At 32.5% G+C, this 23,648-nt stretch overlaps 2 protein-coding genes across 2 annotated transcripts; one reads left to right on the forward strand and one right to left on the reverse strand.

The window, feature by feature from the left end:
- Positions 1-2,496: 2,496 nt before the first annotated feature.
- IntS9 (integrator complex subunit 9) lies at positions 2,497-13,249 on the reverse strand. Its single transcript, XM_085947779.1, has 9 exons — positions 13,052-13,249; positions 12,720-12,911; positions 9,714-9,916; positions 6,371-6,572; positions 5,246-5,492; positions 4,417-4,730; positions 3,729-3,831; positions 3,176-3,378; positions 2,497-3,060 (listed from the first exon to the last, which is right to left on the reverse strand). Exons 1-9 carry the CDS (start codon positions 13,058-13,060, stop codon positions 2,563-2,565), a joined length of 1,971 nt encoding a protein of 656 aa, XP_085803905.1. The 5' UTR covers positions 13,061-13,249; the 3' UTR covers positions 2,497-2,562.
- Positions 13,250-13,495: 246 nt separating this feature from the next.
- LOC147072289 (leucine carboxyl methyltransferase 1) lies at positions 13,496-23,299 on the forward strand. Its single transcript, XM_085947782.1, has 4 exons — positions 13,496-13,818; positions 13,935-14,118; positions 21,102-21,453; positions 21,866-23,299. The coding sequence occupies exons 1-4, from the start codon at positions 13,603-13,605 to the stop codon at positions 22,065-22,067; spliced, it is 954 nt and encodes a 317-aa protein (XP_085803908.1). The 5' UTR covers positions 13,496-13,602; the 3' UTR covers positions 22,068-23,299.
- Positions 23,300-23,648: the final 349 nt, after the last annotated feature.

Here is a 23,648-nt window from a genome sequence, read left to right on the forward strand (position 1 = left end):
ATATAAACATATGAAGGTACTTTTTTTTAAAGTTGATAACTATCCTAATACAACTTAAAATCTCAGTGTAACCCCGAAAATCACAGAAATGTACAATATGGAGTTCTATATTTATTTTTAAACACCATATTAATCAATCAATTAATATTTATTTAAGAGAAGATACAAACATATCGACATAAATCAACATTAAAATATATAACTAATATTCCAAGGTTTAAAATAAAGAATACAGATAGGTACTTACTAAAAAAGTTAAAGAATAATCCAAGATTCAAATTTTCAACAATATTATTATATATTATTTAAATTGTTAATAATAAACATGTTAATAATAAATAACACTTACATGACTCTCGTTAAATTGTTTTTGTGGGTTTCACGTATCTTATTTCATATTGTTTGTTTTTTTAATTTATTTATCAACAGAGGAAGGCTGGGAATTATTTTTTGAGATTTTGGGCCCGTGGTGGCAAACACTAGACTCTTAATTAACGAGATAATATTATGTGGTTTCCCAAGCATTTTTAAAATTTGAATTTATGGACGTGTGATTTATGACTTCATTTTATATTCCTTTAATAATCTGAAACCTTAGTAACGGCACACCAAAATTTTCTGAAGTCATTGTTCGACATAAAAGATGTATCGATTTGTATTCAGAATTCACCGATAGTATCTACAATTTTAAAATAATGAAATGATATTCTTGAAATTGCAACAATCAATCTCATTCATATCAGATGTTGAACGAATGTATTCTGGTATAAGGAAAATGATAATAATAAGACAATATTATTATGATCGGCCCAATTGTTATCCATACTGGGGATTTTTGCCAAAATATTGCCATTCATTCCAAGATGTAACATGATTGACAAAATTAAAGTATACATCAAGCTACCTCATTTTGACCAGAACTTTCTTAAGGTGACGCATCAGTGAAACGCCAAATAATTTTCAACTGTACGCGCGACGAAATTTTGGACTCGCTGCCATTCACTGAGAGAATGTTGACCCGGGAACACGTCACTTTGCTGCGTGATGGCGACGGGTCAATTAATTCTAAAATCGTGTAAAGATGACTAAAAACGTTACCCATTTACTTTAAAAAGAAAACATGTCAATGAATATATTATTATTGTTACTAATAGAACAATAAACAGAACATAAAATGGACGTATGTTGGATTTATATGACAATTAATATTTCGTTTGACAGGCGTCATTTTCACCCGCCACCCGCAATCCGCGCATCGCCTAGCGACGATCTTTTTAGACCGTGCCTCAACTAATGCATGGCCTTAATGATTTAATTAAACGAATTGTATTGGTATTATGTTAAATCATTAAGAAGGGATAGTGGGTTTACCAAGGATGAAGAGGTAACCAGTCATGGAGTGGCAGATATGGTCACGTTAGTATTTAAACTTTAGATATTGCCTCAACATCAAAAAAATCATCGGACGGTGCGCACTCCGTCAATATTTTTCGAATTGATGAGGGTGATGTGTATGTATATTAAAAAATAATACTCGCTCTCAGCCTTAGTCTCATAATGTCCCAACATTTTTAAAGAGGTGTAATGACAAAAAAGCCTCACTATCATGATATATACCTATTTAATTTTACAATGGAGACAGTTATCTTTCCGAAAATGTGGAAGATGTCAAATCTTATAAGTAACCCCAGTTCATAAGAGTGGTACCTGCAGACTCATCAGTGGAGAACTACAGGCCGGTAGTTGTTATCTCTGTATCAGCAAAAATTCTTGACATGATCGTGTACTTGAATCATTTACAACCAATGAAAATTGATTTAGTGCAGGCTGATCAACAATCAACTAAAACTTATCTGATACTTTTATCGGGAATGTGTGTGTTTCCATATTCCCATGTATTCCAAGCGATTTGCCTATAGCTTTAAGCGGCTTCAATTTTTGAAGGTCAGTCGTTCAGTGCGACAAGAAATAACATACACGATGACTGCTTCCCATTTGTGAATTTTATGGCGCAATATAATAAGTGGATAATCAAAAAACCTACCGTGATGATTTCCAAAAAAGATTGTCTATGTCAAAGGCTGAAAATTTATCTTTGGGGAAAAGAATGAAATCTAACCAAGAAACATACAATCAGAACCTATATAGTCTTGACACTAGATATTATTTTAGTAAATTTATTATTTTCTTTTTCAAAAAGTAAAAATACACAAACACCAAGGAAACCCCCAAGCAAAGCTGGGTACAAACGCTAGTATTAAATAATTTCCTTCAAAATAGATAGTATTTGATATACACCTTGATGAACTGCAAGTCTTTATCATTGGAAGACAATCTTTAAAAATGATTACATATTTGAATATTATATCTTTTCATATTATTTGGTGGTAAAAAAGTATATCACGATACCATTATACTGCGGAGGTTCATGTTATGATACATCATGTATGGAAGGTGATTTATGATTTAGGTAGGTACAAATAAAAATGTATGTAATAACTCACAAAAACAAGTTTTTTTTCTTATAAAAGAAGTTTATTAAATTATTTTGTTATTCATACATTAAAATTTAGGTAGGCATTTTAGTAGAATATCTCTTAGTTTTAAACGTAATGATGGTTCACCTTGACAAAAGATGTGGGTAGATTTTCCATCAACTTGTATCAAGGTATCTGCTTTTTGTAGATGAATAATACATCCATTAGCGCCTCTGTCAACTTTAGCATCTGTAATCCCTTCCATTGACAGTTTACGAACAAACTCATCGACATCAAGATTGCTCCATTCATATTGTATGCCTTTCATTACCTTCTCCATAACCGGTACGGCTGAACCAATATCTGATGACGTCGATGCGACATCACTATCCAAAAGAGTGATATGATGTTGATTATCCCTTACAGTTAATAATGCTGTTAACGTTGCTGCATGTAACCCTGGCCGCAGTTCTTGAGGAGATAAATTTGCAGCTACTTCGGGAGCCATAAAGACACGATCTCGTTTTCTCTTCAATGGAAGTCGAACAACACTGCCTCTTTTAAATGACAGAACAGGTCGATCCTAAAATTATATCATAACTTTGTTATAGAAATAAAAAAATAGAATAATTATATAAAGCATATATTATATGTTTTTCAATGAAATGTTGATCGATAAATAAAGTGATGGTATTTACCTCTATGACTAATGCAGATTTTGGTGGAGCGTTTGGAGCCGGTATTACATAAGGTTCAGGGGCAACTAAAGCCTGCGGTCTGAGATCCTTGATAAGCTTATTGGCTTGTGAAAAATTTAATGAGGTGTCGATTGGGCAATGGAATGCTTTCATTGCTATTGGCTGAAACGGAGCCAGCGCGTCCATGTATGGGAAGTCTGGTTCTGAAATTCCAAATGAAGGGTAAGTTAATGTCAGGCATCAGTACGCATAGACCAAAATTTGTGAAAAAAATTGCTCTGCACCCAGCGTACACTTCACAGTTGGCGACGAGTGTGGCACAATATAATATAATAATTTTGTTATGTTAGACGAATAACTCTTGATTGATATCAGCAAGTCCCGACAGCAACACAAAGGTGACAGACGAAAAAGCAAAATTTTCTTGATTATAATGACATTCCGCTAAGGAGTAAAAGTAAATGTAATACATATTTCCATTGCTTATTGTTATTGACATCATATAAAGTCAACAGACTGTTTTAATTAGCTAAAATTTATATATAACAATTACCTGTAAATATAACAGCATGCAAGGGGTTGGAGCTCCACATTTCAATAAAATGAACTGCATCTCCAAATCTCAGGCTCGGGTGGCCACAGAAAACAACACAGGGCTGAAAGAAATAAACAATATAGCTATAAAACATTGCCTTTGATAACTAAGACACCGTCTTTGATGAATAATTACGACTAAAGAATGGAAAAATTAAAAAAAGTATCATCATAAGAAAACACCGAAGACAAATTATTCAAAAATTAGACCTAACACAAAAATTATATTAATCACAAAATAATATTATGTAACATCGTATTGTTATTTTATCTTCTAAGCCTCCCAAATCTATATTTTTTCATAGTACTAAACCGTTAGAATAGAAGTTTGAAATTCAAACAATGAAAGCATCCAAGAACAAACCGTCTATGCAAAATGACAATGATTTCTAGTATTTAGGAGGTTTGCATAGTTTTCCGTTGTATGGACTGGATTTAGGAACTTTTTGCAGATTAACTTTAGACATATTATGGATGCAAGAATTTTACAGAGGTTCGATAATAAGAGGGTATCCAATAAAAATCTAATTTTTTACCAAAATGGGGTTAACTGCAGATTGACAAATTACTGCATTACTGTACATACTGAAAATATTTATTTTATGTGTCTACATATTATGAATATCAAAATTAAATGAAAAATATACCTGTCTGAATTCAGTGCTAAAACCTTCAGCATGAATGTGTTTGAAGTGTTTCAATCGAGCATTTCTCACCAGAAAAGCATGAGGGAATGGTTCTTCTGGTAAATACACTTTACTCTGCTTTGCACTGGAAAGCCATTCTGCCAATATGTTAGAATAAGCCAGGGAAGAGTCAGCGACGGGAGAAATGAAAAACATGGGAACTTGTGTCAATCCAGAATTGTCTAAATGTCCAGAAAGACATTCAAAGAGGTCATAAACCACTCCGCTCGGGTAGCATGGAATTAATACTGAGCCCCCGCCACGAAGAGTCATCGCTGCAAACATAGAAAATATATATTTTTAAGAAATCAATATACTATACAGCTACATGGAAATCGACAGTACTTATTGGGCTGAGACTTGCCGTAGTTTTAAACCAACATCAACATAAAACTATACAAATTCGAATCTATCGAGATCCATAGATGCCGAAAGGCAAAACGAATTTATCACATGTCTTCCCTCCACCATAAAACACGTTTTCACATCATTATAGGTGTTTATCATGACATAATGAATGAGACACGCTGTTCATTGTGCTAGGAGTATCCTGAGAAGAACTTTCCAAGGTTGTAAATGGCTTGCACTAGAGTGTACAGGGTTCTTAGTTTGATTAATCCGACCTTCCCACTCACTGTATGATTCCGTAAATTTACTAATCACAAAGTAATTGCCCTTAGTGGAAAACACGTCTCTTGGTCAACTGAGGGTCAGACAGACTTAAGAAGCAATGACGAATAGTCCTGCTTTGTAAATGTGTAAAAATATATAATAGGTATAATTCAATTACCAGCATGCATGCATAAGTCTCCTAGCATGTTGTCAGGGTTGTGGGCCGGTGTCTGTGTCAGCCCAGCAATTATCAACAAGTCAGCATTCTTCAGTGCCGCTTGATTTATCGGTCGAGGGTGTGTCGTCAATGTACTCGATCCACTCACATATGCAACTTTCTCATGAGCGGATGTCAACACCCAGTTACTTGATCCGAGACAAAAGCCTGAGCTTACTGGCATTACTTGTAAAGCACCATATACGTCCTAGATAAATATTTTTTTTTTACAAACATAAGTAAATGTTTTTGGTGCTAATTAAGTATATTTCTCATTCAGTAGAGAAAAACATTTGAGAATGTAATATCACTCTTATTTAAATTATATAATTTTGAAAAAACCTACTTATTAGAAATAATTCAAGAGCCTAATACATAGTAACGGGTTACCTAACACATAGTAACCCCTGGCAGCGAAATTTAAAAACATAGTGAATGCTTCTATATAATTACATAATACTCTAAACAGAAATCAAGTACATTATACAAAATTGTTTTTAAGAATGTGAAGAAATGCGATGACACGTCTTACCACTATATGGAAGGATCGGGGATTATCGATTCCCACAAAAATGATGCTTGTGCAAACATTAGTGTTCTCTATATTTTTATACGCAGTCGAGTCATAGACCCTGAAGGCAAGGGAGCGGAAGGCAATCGATGCCTTTGAGATGTGGTGTTGGCACCGAAACAAAAACTAAATGAAATGAGTAGAACAATAAATTATTGAAATGTGCCCTTTATCGTTGTTGCTTGTTTGTTTGTTGCCTTCAATTAACAAAACATACATTTTACTTTACAAAGATAAATAATTGAATTATTAAAAAGTTGAATATCAATTGAACAATTATCAATTCGGTAGTAAATAGTATGCAATTATTTTTTTTTCAATTCCATGATTAATACATAAAATTTAAGACTACGTGCCAAGATGGATGTCAGTTCAAGTCCCATTAGATACAATATTTTTTCTACATTTTCTAACAGGAATGTTTTAGAGGTTCTCTCAAATTATGTAATTTAACTTAATTCAGCAGTGAGTCCAACAGAGTACATATAAATTTTCAAACAAGCTTAACAACTCACAATTTTTTCATCATATCCAACAATCCGAACTCTAGACAGAGCTTTCGATAATGTTTCAGTATTATAGAGTCTTTTCCAAGAGCGAGGCTTCAGTGCTTCACTCAAAGGAGGAGGTAGGACATGTAAAGCTTCTTTCCATTGACTTGCTACAACCGCTTTTGGTGCTTGCTCAATGAATTCCACCAATTCTTCTAAAAAAAACCTGGAAAAAGTCCTCTATTTTAATTCGATACTCAAGTAGGAAGGTGATAATGTGATTTCATAATCAGTAAAAAGCGGAACTTCAAATTCTAGCCCTGCCAGCAAAAAAAATAACAGAACTGCCATTTTTAACCGGTGTAAAAAATATTATTATATTCGACTACAATAATTATTACTCAATAAAAACAATAATGGGGGTTAAAAATTATTTTATATTTACACAATATGGTAATAAAATATGTAAACCAATCGTTTAATGAGATTTACTGAGGTCACGTTTAAAATAGCGCTTTTTATAACGGTATACTATTTTTTTGAATCTGCTCTAAAATCCAATGCGGATCTCGGTTACCTCAGTTGCCAGGTTTTGAAATAGATTTTTGTTACATGAGAAATTGATGTTAGCCACTTGCTTAAACTGTTAGGACCATGCTCCGATTCTAAACACACCTTAGATTTGAACCTCAGACCCACGACTAACCCAATACCAAAACCAACTAAGCCAATGCATTACTGCTCGGCCATCGTGGGCACCAGTGGCGGCCAGTGATTTTTTGGATTGTAATTTTTGAGGGTGCGCTAGAAACTTACCTTATTGAAAAATGAAATCAATTCGGCGTTGTTTTTGATTCGACAAAACGTTATTGACATTTGGGAAATTACCTGTATTTTTCATATTTTTAATATAATATTGTCTCTCTTATAGTAGATAAATACCTCTTACTTTTAACGTAACCCATCTTATTCTATATAAGTACATTATCTTTAGCAATTTGTACACTGTATGAATAATGATTATTATGAAACTGCACTTTGTGAAATAGTATTAAGATTTATTAGGTTATCACTAGAATTCATGAATTAATTATTTTCTATACCTATTATAAATAACCAACATCATTTCGCGTAGTCAACACACAGAATAATGAAATATTAATTTTCCAGAAATGCGGTAGGTAGCAAAATTATTTTTATCTTCACTGATTTAAATTGCAGTACACATAAATTAAAATATCTTACTGACATTGTATTATATTTCTTACCCATTTTAAATTTAGAAAATAATGAATTCTGTTGTTTTTAGTTTAACAGGCATTTTACATACGAGATTGCTAAATATGATATTAAACATAATTTGAGCGTGAACAGTAAGCTGCAGCGTCTATAATAACAAACCATAATTCAAATCTGTAATTGCTCTCTACTCAGACCAATATGATGTCATTTTACCCGGTCGGCGCACGATATTCTGGAACTTACGCATGGCAAAAACGATTAGCACGGTTCAAGTTGTTTTATAATGGCTTTAGTTAATACTAAGCTTTTTAAGTAAACTAAATATATTGCCGGGGCGCAAACGATTTCAGTGAAGATGATGTATATGGTGCGTAGTGCCTGTATTATCGCCGATTGGCAATATGAGCACATTGGTTTATGGTTTGCATTACAATAAGTGAGCAATAATATTAAAAACCTATGACGAAAAAATATAATTTACGATGTTGAACGATGTTTCATAGCAATGCAAACAGTGCAGTACACTTGTATGATATTAGACTAGCCGCCGCTGGTGGGCACATACTTGCCGTAATTATTAAATTAATCACCACTATCTAACAAAATAATTAAACAATACATCTCCTGCAAACTGTTATTATTAATTGTATTGAAGATACCCACTTGACGGATGACCATACTTGATTAAATTTCGGTACTGTTCGGTTATGAGGTATTCCAGTGGAAAATACATTTTGAAAATACCCGATATACTTGATTATTTGTTAGGTTAACCTAACCAAACCAAACCTAACCTAACCTAACCTAAACTAACCCAAACTAACAAATAATCCAGTATATCGGGTATTTTCAAAATGTGCTTTCCGCTATATTCCTCATAACAGAACAGTACCGTTAAATTTTTGTTGGTGAGAGTTTGGACTCTTTTTTATTTAATTGCAATACTTTTTCAGAATTTCCGAGCACCTTTGTTTGACACGAGGGATGCATGATGTAATAATCAGGAAAGAAACATCTGTTTTGTCTCTCACAAGAGTCTATCTGAGAGTCTCACCTTCAATAATTAATATTTCAACAAACTGTGATAATAATATAATTAGATTTTACTTTATTTTATTTATAAATATATTATACTTGTGAATATCATTTTTAATGTAGTTCCACCCTTGGTTGTGTGAAAATATAATTTTATTACCTAAACTCATGACAAAGAAATAATATTTAACATAAATATAAGCAGCTGCTGTATGAATATATGAATGCTACACCGAGGATATAATTCTTACCACATAATTATAATAAATGTCCAGAATGTTATTTGTAGGAAACACGGAATTAATGGGAACTGAAATACCCAACGGGTGTGGAGTAACAGGCAATCGATCTCGAGTGTGGAAGAATATGGGATAAACTTAAACACGTGTCAAGAATACGCATGTCTACCGTTCTGACAACTGCTCTCAGACTAACGCTCATTCAATATTGGCGTATTTGAAGGTTGCAAATCACACTATTGCATGTCTATAATGTGTGGTTCATTTTCTTAGGACACTCACACATTCAAAACCCTGCGTCAAAATGTAGTGTATTGGGTATGACTTATCGGAATTCAATTTTTTAATCTGTTCTGTGGTTATTTGTGTTACTGATTCATATAACAAGAAACCAAAAAACATATTGTATTTTAAAAATATGAGTTGTATTCAAAGTGATTGAAGTACTATAATTGAGGTAGTAATACTAACTTTTTACGACACGTGACAGTAATTCCAATTTTCTCTATATTGGCATTGCATTACATTGTTTGTAAATAAAACCTGCTGTTCACGTCTTGCTTCAGTTATTAATTACCTTTGTACTGTTATTTACAATTTTACATAATTATTCATCTAAATAATGATGGTTCTTTATCAAAAAAAATCTTTTAGGCTTGTAAAACGAAATTAAAATATTTTTTATCGTAGTGCACAATTATTGTGAACTTGCAACAAATAATTCGGCAATACGAAAAATTACTTGCTGGTAATTTAATCATTTTCACTTTCTCATATAAAAATAATCTAAATCTGCTTAGAAGGTTTTTTTCAACAACTTTGATGTCAACATAATTAAATTATTTACTGACCGTCCAATTTGTAGTGTCGGTTCTGTGGCATATACTACACCCTTAAAGCCTGTTCCCTCTGTAATAAACGGCAATGCCATCATGCAGGTGTAATTTGAAATCAATATGACATCTAGTTGGGAAAAATCTATCACTTTATCCAAAGGAGGGCAAAACTCTGGTGCACTGTCTACAAACACGCGCCCACAGCATTCTTTTAACTCCTGAAAAATATTAAATAAACATTTGAATCAAAAACTTTATATCACAAACAGCGGCGGCTTCTCTAACACCATGCATGTGCGCTGCACTCCTTTTTCCTAAACATCACTCAATGTGCAACAATGCTATTCATAAGTCATCACTCGTTTATCGCTATGTATTTGCGATGAAATGGTTGTATTTGCATTTTTAGTGCCAAGTAAGTAAGTAGGTAGGGTAACTGCATTAGTCCCCGGACAGCTTCAGTATACGGACAGTTTTGTACAAATATAATGAAAATAAGCAAAGTATGAGAGTTTCATATGAAGGATGACTCACATATTGTGCCTGTATTGTTCCTTGACCAATAAAATTATATTTGTCACGCACAAAGGAATTCATTCTATAGTATTACATTAGTAGTGGTGCACATGCTGACTCAACGAAAAAAATATTCGATTTCTTAAAAAATAATTAGTGAACGAAGGATACAAAAAGTACGTTAAAACTATGATTATTTCATTTATTCGCTTCAAAGATGTTTCATATTATTCAGTAATATGTTCTTGTATATTATTCAATGATAAAAATAATGTATTTTGTTAAATTTAGTTAAATATTTGGTGTCCGGCAACTAAAGTGCAAAATTTTATCTTTTTTTAGTTGTCGGACGCAGTGTCCGGGCACTGAATTTATAAGAGACATTGAGTATTTGTGTGTGTACAGTATCACACCGAGGCTTGCTTGGTTTTATACAAGTTAGAAAAGGACAAACATAGAATTGTAAATATTTTTAGTTTTCGGACACGATTTTATAATTTTGATCCTGCTGTCCGGCGACTAAAATTCAATATTGAATGACCGGACAAAGCTATTTTCTAATTAATTATTATGTATTTACACAATTATCTCCAATAGCTGGTACGAGTACGTCAAATGCAAGCACCGGTTCATCAAGTGTGAGCAATTTAACATTAAAATCTCATCTTTTTTACCCCAAACCTACTCAATTTGGGAGTAAAAATAGAATAATAAGACACTGTCAAAGCACCAAGCGCCATTTCTTCGGAAGCGTGGAGGAAGATCATAGAAGAAAAAGTGAAGGATGACAAAAGTACAGCAATTCATAAAAGATGAAAGGTCTTCCTTAGAAAGAGAAGACAAATAAAAAAATAAAAAAAAGGAAAGCGAAAAAGGCGATTTGCCAAAATTGTTCTGATGAATTAGAAAGTGATGTTGAGGATGGTTTATTAAAGAACATTGGCTGTGATGGATGTGTTCGTTGGTTTCACCTTAAATGCAGGACAATGTCTATGTTATCTTATAGTGAAGCATCACTTAAAGATTTTGTATGTAATTTTTGTTTAAACTTAGACCTAAATTAATATGTTTATCACCCGTATAATCACTCAGACACCCATATTACGTTGAACCCCGGTTCCGGGTTTGTAGGTGTTTAGAAATTAAGTCACATATCCAGGCTATTGGGTTGGGGGTATAGCACTGAAGCATTTTTTTCTCTGTAAAACTACTGAAGAGTGCTTGATTCAAGCATGGATTTTTTACACTTAGTTCTCTTTTATATTTATGATTGAAAATAGTACTTGAAAACATTTATTTTTCGTCAGAGAAGGGATTAGGATTAGTATTGAAATTTATTTTAGTGTGTTTGGAAATATAATTATGGTGACTGAAGTGTTGAACCTTTTTAAAATTATCAATGGCAATAATTTAGTTGCCAGCAGTTCTCAAGTATGTTTTTTTTTGTAAGCCTGCTTTGCATATTATAGTACACAAACAAAAGTTACACAGTTTGCGATTTTTTGGATGTAATAAAAATTAATGTCAAAATTTGGTCAACTCACTTGAGATGTTTATTAGTTTTACCATTTGATTTATGAAGTTCAGTTTTTTATTTCATTTTGCTTTGCTCAATTTGCACTCAAAATTACTTCGACAGAACTATATGAAAGAAACACATTGAATAAATAAAAATATGTTTTTTTTTCAAGTTAGCAGTGTCATGAGTGCTCATTGTGAACTATTTCTGCTTTTATTGCATCACTTTATTAACTAAAATTGTTTAAACGGGAAAAAATATTTTTTTAACACCAAAACTTGTCTTATTTTCTATACGAAATAATCTCTCCGACCACTAAAAATAGTACGTCCGGAAACTAAGATTGTGTGTCCGGAGACTAAAAAAACCAACCATTTTTCTTAACATGAGAAATATGATAGTAATTTACCTAAATATAGATTTTTTAAATATTTATAAACCAAAAGAATATATATGTTAACATTTATAAATCATAACATATTTTGTTTTCTTCTAAAAATGGAAAAGATAATCGAAAATAAGGTGAGAAAATAGTTAACTGTCCGGATACCAGTGCATTTACCCTATCTGAAAAATCTTATTTTCCATTCATTTCCATTAAAACAACGAGTAACAACTTAAGTAGGTATATTTTTGTTATCTTGTAAAAGAAGCAATTACGGTGAACTTTATATATTTAAAAATATAATACGACTTACATTTTTTTAAAGTGTTATAAAATAAATTGGCATCTAAAAATATGAGTTCGAGCCCGTCACTAATTTTTATAGAAAAAATGAAATGTCATTCTGACAATTTATGTTGATTGAAATTTTCTTCAGGATTTTACCAAAGAGAACCTTAGAGGGCTCCATATTTTATAGACATAACATTTCTATGTAAAACAGATCTTTTGGAAGTAACTTGAGATTCAAAATGGTACGTATACAAACCTTTAGAATTACCTATTTTAGTATTAGTATATTCTGTGCATTTAATATATTTACCCCTTCTAGTAGAGGATCATTCAGATGTGGGGGCATATATGTCGGAAGTGATGACAATCTTGAGCTTGGAACTAATGGAAGAGGTAAAAAGCTTAATGCTGAGTGCGCTGACAATCCACAATCCAACATCAAATACAATTCTTTGAAGCTTATAACTAAGCATGGCTTCGCAGCATTCGTACTAAGACTATACTATAAACAGAAAACGATTATTATTAACCATAATGGATGTCTTCATGAATTCAAATATTTTAATTACCTACCTAATTAAAAATAATATAATGCATTAAGATTCATTAAAAACTATTATGAAAGGATGAATAACAACTAACCAGCTTCATCGTAGATGGGCTAATATTTGAAGAAAAGTTTATTTGAGCTCAATATAACATACAAATTGAATAAAACGATTAATCTTTGATGATAATATTCTGCTGTTTTCTTATATTATCTTTTCGGTTTTGCTTTTGGCATTATTTGGTTGAAAACAAAAACATAACCCCACAAATCAATCTTGACAACTCCGGACTGGGCTGCCAGTCCGCCGGAAAACTATCGACAAAATACATTTAGTTTTTCAGAATAATTTGTCGACTACGGATTCCTATAATCTATCATTTTATCGTATCATTTTTGCATTAGATCTGACTTGAGCTTAATATTATTATAGGTACGATGCTTCTTGCAGCAAGGTGAAAGTATGTTATGGATTAGGGAAACAAATTCCTCAATATCAAATCATAGATAATATACCTCAATATTCTTACAGCATGCAGCACACGATCTGTCAAAAATTTTATTCTCCAGTTTCGGGAACGAAAAAAATAGACGCAAAATTGTTGGTTTATTGATATGGATTAGATTATCATATCGACAAATCAATATGGATCCTCAACTGAGAATACCTGATGATGACGCTGTTAAAGCGACAAATGACGATGCTAGTGAGTGCAAGCGATGTGCTGTAAAACTAGGCTATTGGCAAGATAACTATATTTCGCACTTCGTGAAAAGCGTCGATCGTAAAGCGCCAGAAATTAACAGAGGCTACTTTGCCAGGGTTAAGGGAGTTGAAATATTTATAGATAAGTTCCTAAAGGTACGTGTGTTTAGGGTTACTGACAATGTATACCTAACTGTGTCAATATACTTACGTACCCCTTTTAACCTATAACTAACTGTTGCTTATATCTATACTGTTACGTTTATTTATAGGAAACTGGAAGCAAATGTCAAATAATAAACCTGGGTTGTGGCTTTGACACATTATATTGGAGACTGCATGATTTGAATCAGCTTGTAAGCAACTTTGTAGAAATGGACTTCCCAAGTGTCACAGCCAGAAAATGTCAAGCTATAAAAAAGAACAAAGTATTACTTGATAGAATCCATGCCGAAGGTTTGTTTACTGACCATTCTAATGATGCATCAAACATAATGTAATTTTATTTAGAAATCTAAATCGTTTGTCAAATCTTAAATTCGTTTATGTAGGTAATTTTATTCAAACATTTTAAATAGGTCTGAAGTTTAAATTTTACTTGTGATCAGTGGCAGCTGGTCTAACATCATACAAGTGGACTCCACTGCTTGCATTGTTATGAAACATCATAAATCATATTTTTCCTTCATAGGTTTTTAGTATTATCACTACAAACTATGAACTGATGTGCCCATATTGCCAAGAGGCGATAATACAGACAATATGCACCGTATACATCATCTTCACTCAAAAACAACTTAAACAGCGCTAAACGTTTTCGTCTTGTGTAAGCTGCTGAATATTGTGTGCCAATCCGAGAAAATGACATCATATAGGTCTGAATACAGAGCATTTACTGATTTGATTTATTGGGGTGTTAAAGTTTACTCTTCACCCTTCAAACTATGTTTAGAATCAGAATTAGCATTTCATATGTAAAATGCATGTAAAACTAAAAACAATAAAATTGATTATTTTGTAATTTTAAAATGGGTAAGAAAAATAATAAAATATCAGTATGTAAGTAAGTATGTTAAAACATTTTGACTTATGTGTATTCCAATTTAAATCGGTATACTCGGAGGGAGGATAGTATGGCAGTAAAAATAATTTTACTACCATCAGCATTTCTGGAAAATTAATATTTCATTACCCTGTGTGTTGACTAAACGCGAAATGATGTCGGTTATTTATAATAATATAGAAAATTATTAATTCATGAATTCTAGTGATAAGCTAATGATGTTAATGCTATTTCACGAAGTACAGTTTTATAATAATAGTGACATTATTCATACAGTGTACCAAATTGCTTAAGATAATGTATATATGATTAAGATGGCTTCCGTTAAAAGTGGGAGGTGTTTTTCTACTATACGAGAAAAAATCGTTTCTTAAAACTAAATCAAGAAAGACTTAAGTAACTCGCAACATGTCTTATTAAATTTAAAATATACAGATAATTTCCCAAATGTCAAGAAAACCGTTTAAAAAAGTTATAAATAAAGTTTTGTCGAATAAAAACAATGCCGAATTGATTTCTTTTTTCAATAAGGTAAGTTTCCAGCGCACCCTCAAAAATTACAATCCAAAAAATCACCGGCCGCCACTGCTTGTGATACCTCTGTCACAGCCATTACTGATGTATGGAGTTTGTTGGTAAATCGTAAATATTTAGTGGATGCTAAGGTTGACGTGGATTTTGTGGTAAAATTGCCAAATTTTAACTAGAATACGATTATTGTAAAGATCATACATCAGTGAAACGACAAGTAATTTTCAACAATAGGTGGAACGAAATTTTGCACTCGTTGCCAATCGGAGAGAGGTAGTTGAGATGTGAGCACGTCAATTTGTTTTGTGATGGCATCGGAGGAATATATTCTTAAATCGTGTAAAGATGACTAAAAAAGTCACGCATGTATTCGAAAAAGAAAACATAGCAATGAATGTTATTATTACTAATATAACAATAAACATAACATTAAATGGATGCATGTTGAATTTTTATGACAAATTATTTTTTGTTCTGCACGCGTCGTTTATATACCTAATCTGCGCGTCGCGTAGCCACAATCTTTTTAGACCATGCCTCAGCGGAAGTATAGCCTTAAGGCCATTGGACCCGTTTTTTCCTGTCTTCTCAGAATCGTGGAAATGGCAAGGACGTTTAACACGAATTGACACTTAATAAACTCTTTATTTATTTAAAATCTAATAAATAATATTCAAATAAAACTTTTTGTGTCATTAAAATTTTCTGATTCGCTTTACTTTTTAAAATAAATGACAAATAGTCGGTCCTGTTTTCGAAATTGGCCAAAACGACTGTCACGCCACAGTGAATTTTTGAATTAAATAATAGTTTTGCAGGTATATATTGTATGAAAGAAATGGGTAAAATAATACATTTGATTGATTAACCCACGTACTTTTTTTAATATCAGAAAAATAAATATTTTAAAGCCATTTTAGTTTGAGTATACATCAGCCAATTTTGAATGATTTTTTCTCACAAAATAATATATACTGCACAATAAAAATATTTTTTTATTATAATATAACATTCAAGTAATACTATAAATAATAATTAACAATGAAAAAATAAATAAAACCCTATAAATTCGGTACAATTAGTGTTTGTTTTTTTTTTTAAACTTATTACTAATTAGTTTGGTAACACATCTTGAGCGGGTAGGGTATTTCTACCCGCGTGCCGGACCGGTGTTCGTCGGCGGGACGGGTAGAAATACCTTTTACGCCGGCTCCACTTGAAGTGCGGGAAAGGTATTTCTACCCGATTATTGCATACGAATATTTTATGTCAACGGTTTGAAAATGTTTCAAACTACACACACATCTACAAAAAAAATAATTTACCGTCGATTCATTTACTTACACACACACTCTTGCGCAGCCCATATGAGAGCTTGTGCGTAATCAGGAAATTTGTTTAGAGTCCTAAATCAGCGAACTATATTTCTGTAGACGATAAGAATGCTAAAACTATATGCGTCTTCTTTTTACACTTGTTTATTTTTTGATGGGTGAGCAGGAAGACAACATTTTGTGAAATATCGATGTATTCTTTAAACATAGTTTGTTCGCTGTACTGTGAATGCGATTATATGTATATTTTTATGATGTGTGATAAATACATAGGCCTCCTTTTCATACTATAATATTATCCTTTGTGAGCGAGTGTAAAGACGACAATTTGTGATAGACGGAATGCATTCTTCGCACTTGTTGTAAGTGATATTGTGCGGTGCGATAACGCTGGTATGCGAGCGGAGCAATAAATTATAACATGAGTGGAAACCAATGTTATTTAGATGTCTGTAATCTACTACGATCTATATAGAATATCAGTATTGAATTTTCAGTCTTGAAATACGGCGCTATAGAACGGGTGTGTTTTTACAAGTGAAATATATTTAAGTAATCGATATTTTATTTAATCTTTAAAAAATGGCTTCAGACAATTATGAAAGCGATGACGAAATATTTGCCGATAATTTGTCTGCCTATTTTGGTGAAGATTTACCAGAATTAGGCAGCGACAGTGATAGCGACAGCGATAGTGAAGAGTTCCCTCACACGAGAAGGGTACCAGTGATACCGTTACAAATCAGTGATTCGGAAGACAGTGAAGTGGAGGAAGAGGAAGTCATGGAATGGTCTGAAATAGACAACCCACCGCATATTGAACCATTTTTAGGCAACGTTGGTGTTTGCGTAGCACCAAACAATTCTGAAAATGTGATGGATATAGTTAGTTTATTTATTGGAGATGATTTACTTAGCATGATGGTAGAAGAAAGCAATCGATACCGCACACAAAATGAATCCCGAATCAAGAAAATGAAGAAATCTATCAAATGGAAGCCTGTAAATCTTGGTGAGATGAAAAAATTCCTCGGACTCATTTTGCTTATGGGACAAGTTCGAAAAGACACAAGAGATGATTATTGGTCTACTGATCCGAGTATAGAAACACCAATATATTCTAAAACAATGAGTCGTGATCGTTTTAGACAAATTTGGCAATCGTGGCACTTTTCAAATAACGATATCATTACGGATTCCAGCGATCGCCTTGAAAAGATTAGGCCAATTATGACATACCTAATACCGAAGTTTTCTTCGGTTTATAAGCCTCAAAGGGAACTTTCTTTAGATGAAGGTATTATACCGTGGCGGGGAAGACTTGTATTTAAAGTATATAATGCATCTAAGATAATAAAATACGGTATCCTAGTGCGCATGGTCAGTGAAGCCACTACGGGATACATCTGTAATATGCTCATTTACAGTGGGCAAGGAAGACCACTATTAGACACCATCCAATTGCTTCTTGGTCCGTATTTAAATTTGTGGCATCATGTCTATATGGACAATTATTATAATAGCGTAAAAACCAGTGAAGCACTTTTAGAAAATAAAATTAGGACGTGTGGAACAATGCGAATAAACCGAGGCTTCCCAGAATGTTTTAAACACGTCAATCTTAGTGCAGGACAGAGTATTTTCCGTCGGCGAAAGGATGTATTGTTACAACTCTGGAAATCAAAGAGAGATGTTCGAATGATTTCAACAATACATCCATCTACCATTTTAGAGAGTCACAACACCGATTGGAATACGAGACTACACATTTGGAAACCGCTATGTGTTATCGAATATAATAAATATATGAAAGGGGTTGACCGTGCGGATCAGTATCTCTCTTACTACTCGATCATACGAAGAACAAAAAAATGGACAAAGAGAGTTGTCATGTATTTGTTAAATTGTGCTTTTTTTAATTCTTTTAAAGTTTATAAAGTATTAAATCCGACCAAAAGGCTAACTTACAAACAGTTTTTGCGTAGTATAAGCAAATTTTGGATAGCCGACCATATCGTTGAAACCGACCCAATTTTGGAAGAAGCAGGGCCATCTACATCACGATTACCAAGAAGAGTGGGTAAAAGTGATCATCCTGGTAGGTTATCACTCGATATGAAGAAGCATCGAATGATAAAAATTGTTACAGATGGTAAAAAAAAATACCCACAAAGACAGTGTCGAGTGTGTTCGGTGCACAAAAAGAAAAGTTTGACTAGTTATATGTGTACATTTTGTGACGTCCCCCTACACAGGGGTGAGTGTTTTCATAAATATCATACTTTATCCAAATATTAGAATAATAATTTTTGTGCGGGAATTTATTTATAGTGAATGGAATATTTTTTACGAAACCTTCCTGTAAATATGTGATTAGCACCATGTACTTATGTTATTTTAAACAATTTGTTCTAAAAAGAAACACAGCACTGAGGAGCAATATATGGTGAGTGTGAATTCCAAATTTCATTTAAAAATAACTGATAGTTTAGAAGATAGAGCGATTTTTGTAAAATTCGATTTTATTTCAATTGCCGCTGGTTTTCGCCCGCTGCGTGTACCTGTGAATTTGTACTGAGGCCCGCGCAAAATGTGGTAATATAGCCAAAACACGTCGTACATTTTCATGTATTTATCCTATTTTCAGACAATTTAGAAATATAATTATTTTGCAAAATCAACAAAAAGAGACCATTTGATCGATTAATCCATATAGTTTTTCTAATTTCTCATTTCTAACGTTAGTAGGGTTCTGAATTTCAACGGGTGATGATGTCTTTTTTTTCCAAAATTTAATCCGTCGCGAACAGTATTTTAACTCATAGAAAAATGACCTTTACTCGCATTGCAGTAACAATCAAATTGGCAAGTTGCAATTATTTACATATATACCTTTATCGTTCTATGCAGACCACATGATGTATTCCAGGTGTTATAATTTGTGTTGACAAATATCAAACATCGTAAAATACCCTGAATGTCAAACTGAGAAAAATATAGTTATATTATATTATTTATTATCTTGTAATACAAATGGTTGCAGCATGTGAGATATTGTAAGATAATTGAATCTGCTACAAAGGCTACAATGAAGTCCTGAATGTATTCGTTCGGTGCAACATTTATAAAAAAAAAATATTTTGGACTTGAGCAGTTTAGATAAAATATAGGTGGACTTTAATTGTTTTGATAAATACCTACTTGGTTGGGCTTTAAGCGATTTGAAAAACTTTGCATGTACTTAATACAGTTTTTATGTACCTGGGTGGCCATGTTTTGTTATTTTCAAAGGGACGTATCCAGGAGTATGTTTATTGGCATTATCAATAGAAACAAAATAATATTATTTTTCAAGGTCTATTTATTATCGATCTTAAGTGGTTTATGTCACAAATAGTAAATTGGTAGAAAATTTAAAGTAAAATACGTTTTCGAATGCTGTCATAGTAATGGCCACTGAAACATGTGTCATAATTTTCCTAATCGTCAAAATAATAATAAAAAAAGTGTTTTGGGGCACAAAATCACGTATATGTTTTATGATGTATGTATTTTTCAGATGGTTTGTGGTAAAATCTTTTTTTTTCAGACTGCCACAATTCAACTATTCATAATTAATTGTTTGTTAAATTTTTCATTGTGCACTTTGACTTAATAGGTAGGTGATAAAGTTTTTACCTTACTTTATTGTATTAATTTATTGTTAAGTGAGAATTAGCTGCTTTCGTTGTCAGTGTATATTTGATGAGTGCGGATCCTGACGATGTCAAAAGGCGAAACCAGGATCTCATAAAACGACTCAAATGAAATAGTACAAAACTTTTAGAATTTAATATATTTAATGCCGAGTTGAATTGAATGGAATCACCTTAGGCATTTATTAGTAATTATTTCACTCAAGTAAAAAATATATTGAGGTAAGAACCTAGTTCATTAAATAATAAAAACAATATTACTCTTCACATCAAAAGTGACAAGATTTATATGAATTGTGTATTGCCTGAACTCGTTGATCCTAGACTAACACGGTCGATGGATATAAGAAACCCTCAATATAATAATTATCAAGTTAACAATTAATATCTATCAATATAATAATATCAATTATCAATTAATAGCTATCAATAGAAAAGAAAATAAAATTATAAAAAAAACAATTTATAATAGTTATTCTAATACATTACATACTGTTAAACCTATACACTAATTAAGGAACCAATTATTAATTTTCTATACACTAATGTTCCGAAATCCTCCGCGGCGACCAAAACGTACTGCCGTCAAATACACGCTATTATAATAATTGTTTCTTAAATCATAATTATTGTGTACTAAATTTTAAAAAAATTGTTCCTCGACAAATATTCATCAAAACACACCGTCCAAACCATTTTATGAAACATCATTAAGATCATCTGAAAATTAGATTGTTTTCGACCGATCTTTGTAAGTGGTGTCTAAAATGAGTTCAGATCTATATGGCAATTTAACCTATTGTTTCTATATTTAAGACGGTGAAGTCATCATCAGAGAAGGCGATTTACATGCAGACGGTTACCATTTAATGGGATGCGATCTCCGCTGCTTATCTGAAGTCCAAAGGAAGATCGATAGAACGGGCACCCAATATAACTTGCCGACACTGTTCCTGGCGGAGTGTGTGCTTGTTTACTTGAAACCGGAACCATCGCAGCACTTGCTCTCATGGATTGCGAAACAATTCACTAACTCAATGATCATCAGTTACGAGCAGGTGAATTTGAATGACAAGTTCGGAGACGTGATGCTCACAAATTTAAGCGCCCGAGGATGCCCGTTAGCCGGTGCAGAGTTCTGCAGTTCATTGGACACACAAAATCAAAGGTATTTATATGAAAGTGAAGCTGATGATAAAGTTACTACGGCCAATGATTGAATTATCTGCTTTCATTTTGCTGTTCATTTGAAGCATGGTTGTCAATTTAATACTCTTGATCTGTAATTTATTTGCCAGTTCCACACTGAGATAAAGACATCGACTCTGCACTATGCTCCTTGCATTTTTCTCATAATGTTCCTTTCACATGGTTGTAAATGATGGTGGAGTCAATCAAGGAGTGGAATAATAAAATTCGCCCGTACAAGTCTGTTTACTGGAAGCCAGGCGGGAACAGCGGCAATAACACATGTGAAAAATTTTTCTTTTTCCATACGTCCAACAAATATCTTTCACATTAAAAAAATACATATTTTTTTGTTTAGCTGTGGACAAAAATAACAATTTATACTTTGACAGGTTTCTGTCTTGCGGATGGGAGCATTCTCGTTCTTGGGACATGGAGACAGTGTGGAAAGCATTGCCGGCGACTGAGAGGCGACGGGTGGAGGCTATTGAAATGTTGGACGAGGGAGAGCTTCTTACTCAGCTGTTTCAGCATTATTGTATTGTTGTCGCTACACGGGGCGACACTTTAAAAGAGATAACCTTAAATAGTTAGATGTTGTGAAATGTTCTATTCAAAATTTAATTATAAATGATTGTTTAAAAATATATTATTACTGAACTGTTATAAGTTGAATAAGTCTACAATATTATTGTAAATATTTAAAAAATTAAAGAAATCATTTAAAGTAGGTAGCTACACAATCCAGGTGTATTTCAATATTGTTGACTCAATATCAAGTTTCTTTGAAATCAATAATATTTTATTGACATTTTGTGACTTATCTACCTTAAAGTTCATTTAAAATTAGGTTCCCACTCTATCTGTTCTATAACAGAGGTACCCAATTTTTTTCAAGTGGGGACGTATCGATTGTATTTTTTCATGGATAACATTTTCTGATATTAGCCCAGATATGAAGTATGATATTTTGATAATAATGAGGTATTCAAGAATTTTTAACATAAAATATTGTTTCATTTTGATATCGAAATATTGTTTGTTGATGTACCATGACCTCTTGTATGATTTTGAGTATACATATATCTAGTCCTGTGCCATAGCTCAGAAAATCTGATGAATTGTGCACTTTTATATGAAAGTATAATGTTCAGCATGATAAATAGGCATATTCTAAGGGTTATTTTTGAGATATTGACCCGCTTCAAAATTTACCCAGATGCCCCTAAATTTGAAAATGGAAGACAAACATTATTTTTTTTTCTATAATTTATAAGTTTTACTTCGAATTTTTTTCAGACTTAGAATACATTTCCAAACTGAAAATCTATCGATCAGAAAGTAATAGAAAATTGATATTTTCTTGGACTTTAGGGAGAAGTTTGAAGCAGCTGACTATCTTAAACGACCCATTCATCATATCAAAGGTCATGGCATTTACATAAAAGTACACATTGTTAGCTATGCAGCTGGATTAATATTTCTACAATGCGTTATGTTATAATTTTGAAATGATAGATAACAATGCATCTGTGTACGTTAATATTTAATATTTTTTCTTCTATAATTAATTGTCATACAAGATGTAAATTATATTGAAAATAACTAACTTGTATTATTGTAGTAACGAATGGTGTGGAAAAATCATAATTATAGCTATGAAGGATTAAAATGTATTATGTAAGACAATAATTAATACACAATATTATGCAAAGCTAAAAATATTTTTAATAATTTTATTGTGAGTATGAGAGCAATAGTTTAACTTAACTTTCAAAGGTGAGACCAATGGGGTGTGGGGTTGGGTACCTCTAATATATTTTTATATAAAAAAACAATATTAATTTACATTTTCCTTATATTTAACCAAATAAAACCTGTATTTGTATTTGATTGACGTTTCCGGTAGACTTGTCAGAGATTTTTTTAGATTTAGATATACCATCAAAATCATATATTTATATTAGTGTGGACTAGTTTTAAATGTATGTATATTATGTAATTACATGTCCTCCTTTCTTGACGCATGCATTGACAGACAGACCACCCTATAAAACAAGTTCCGTCAGAGGTTTTTGGTAATCAGTGTACAGTACCCATTAAATTTTAATCTAATCACCGATAGATATACCCTTGAACTTATTCCATTATATGATATAAATATGATAATTAAAC

The sequence above is a fragment of the Rhyacophila brunnea genome, unplaced genomic scaffold (assembly GCF_057557595.1).
Source record: "Rhyacophila brunnea isolate RB1 unplaced genomic scaffold, BYU_Rbru_1.0 scaffold_2, whole genome shotgun sequence".
In the NCBI taxonomy this organism is placed as follows: domain Eukaryota; kingdom Metazoa; phylum Arthropoda; class Insecta; order Trichoptera; family Rhyacophilidae; genus Rhyacophila; species Rhyacophila brunnea.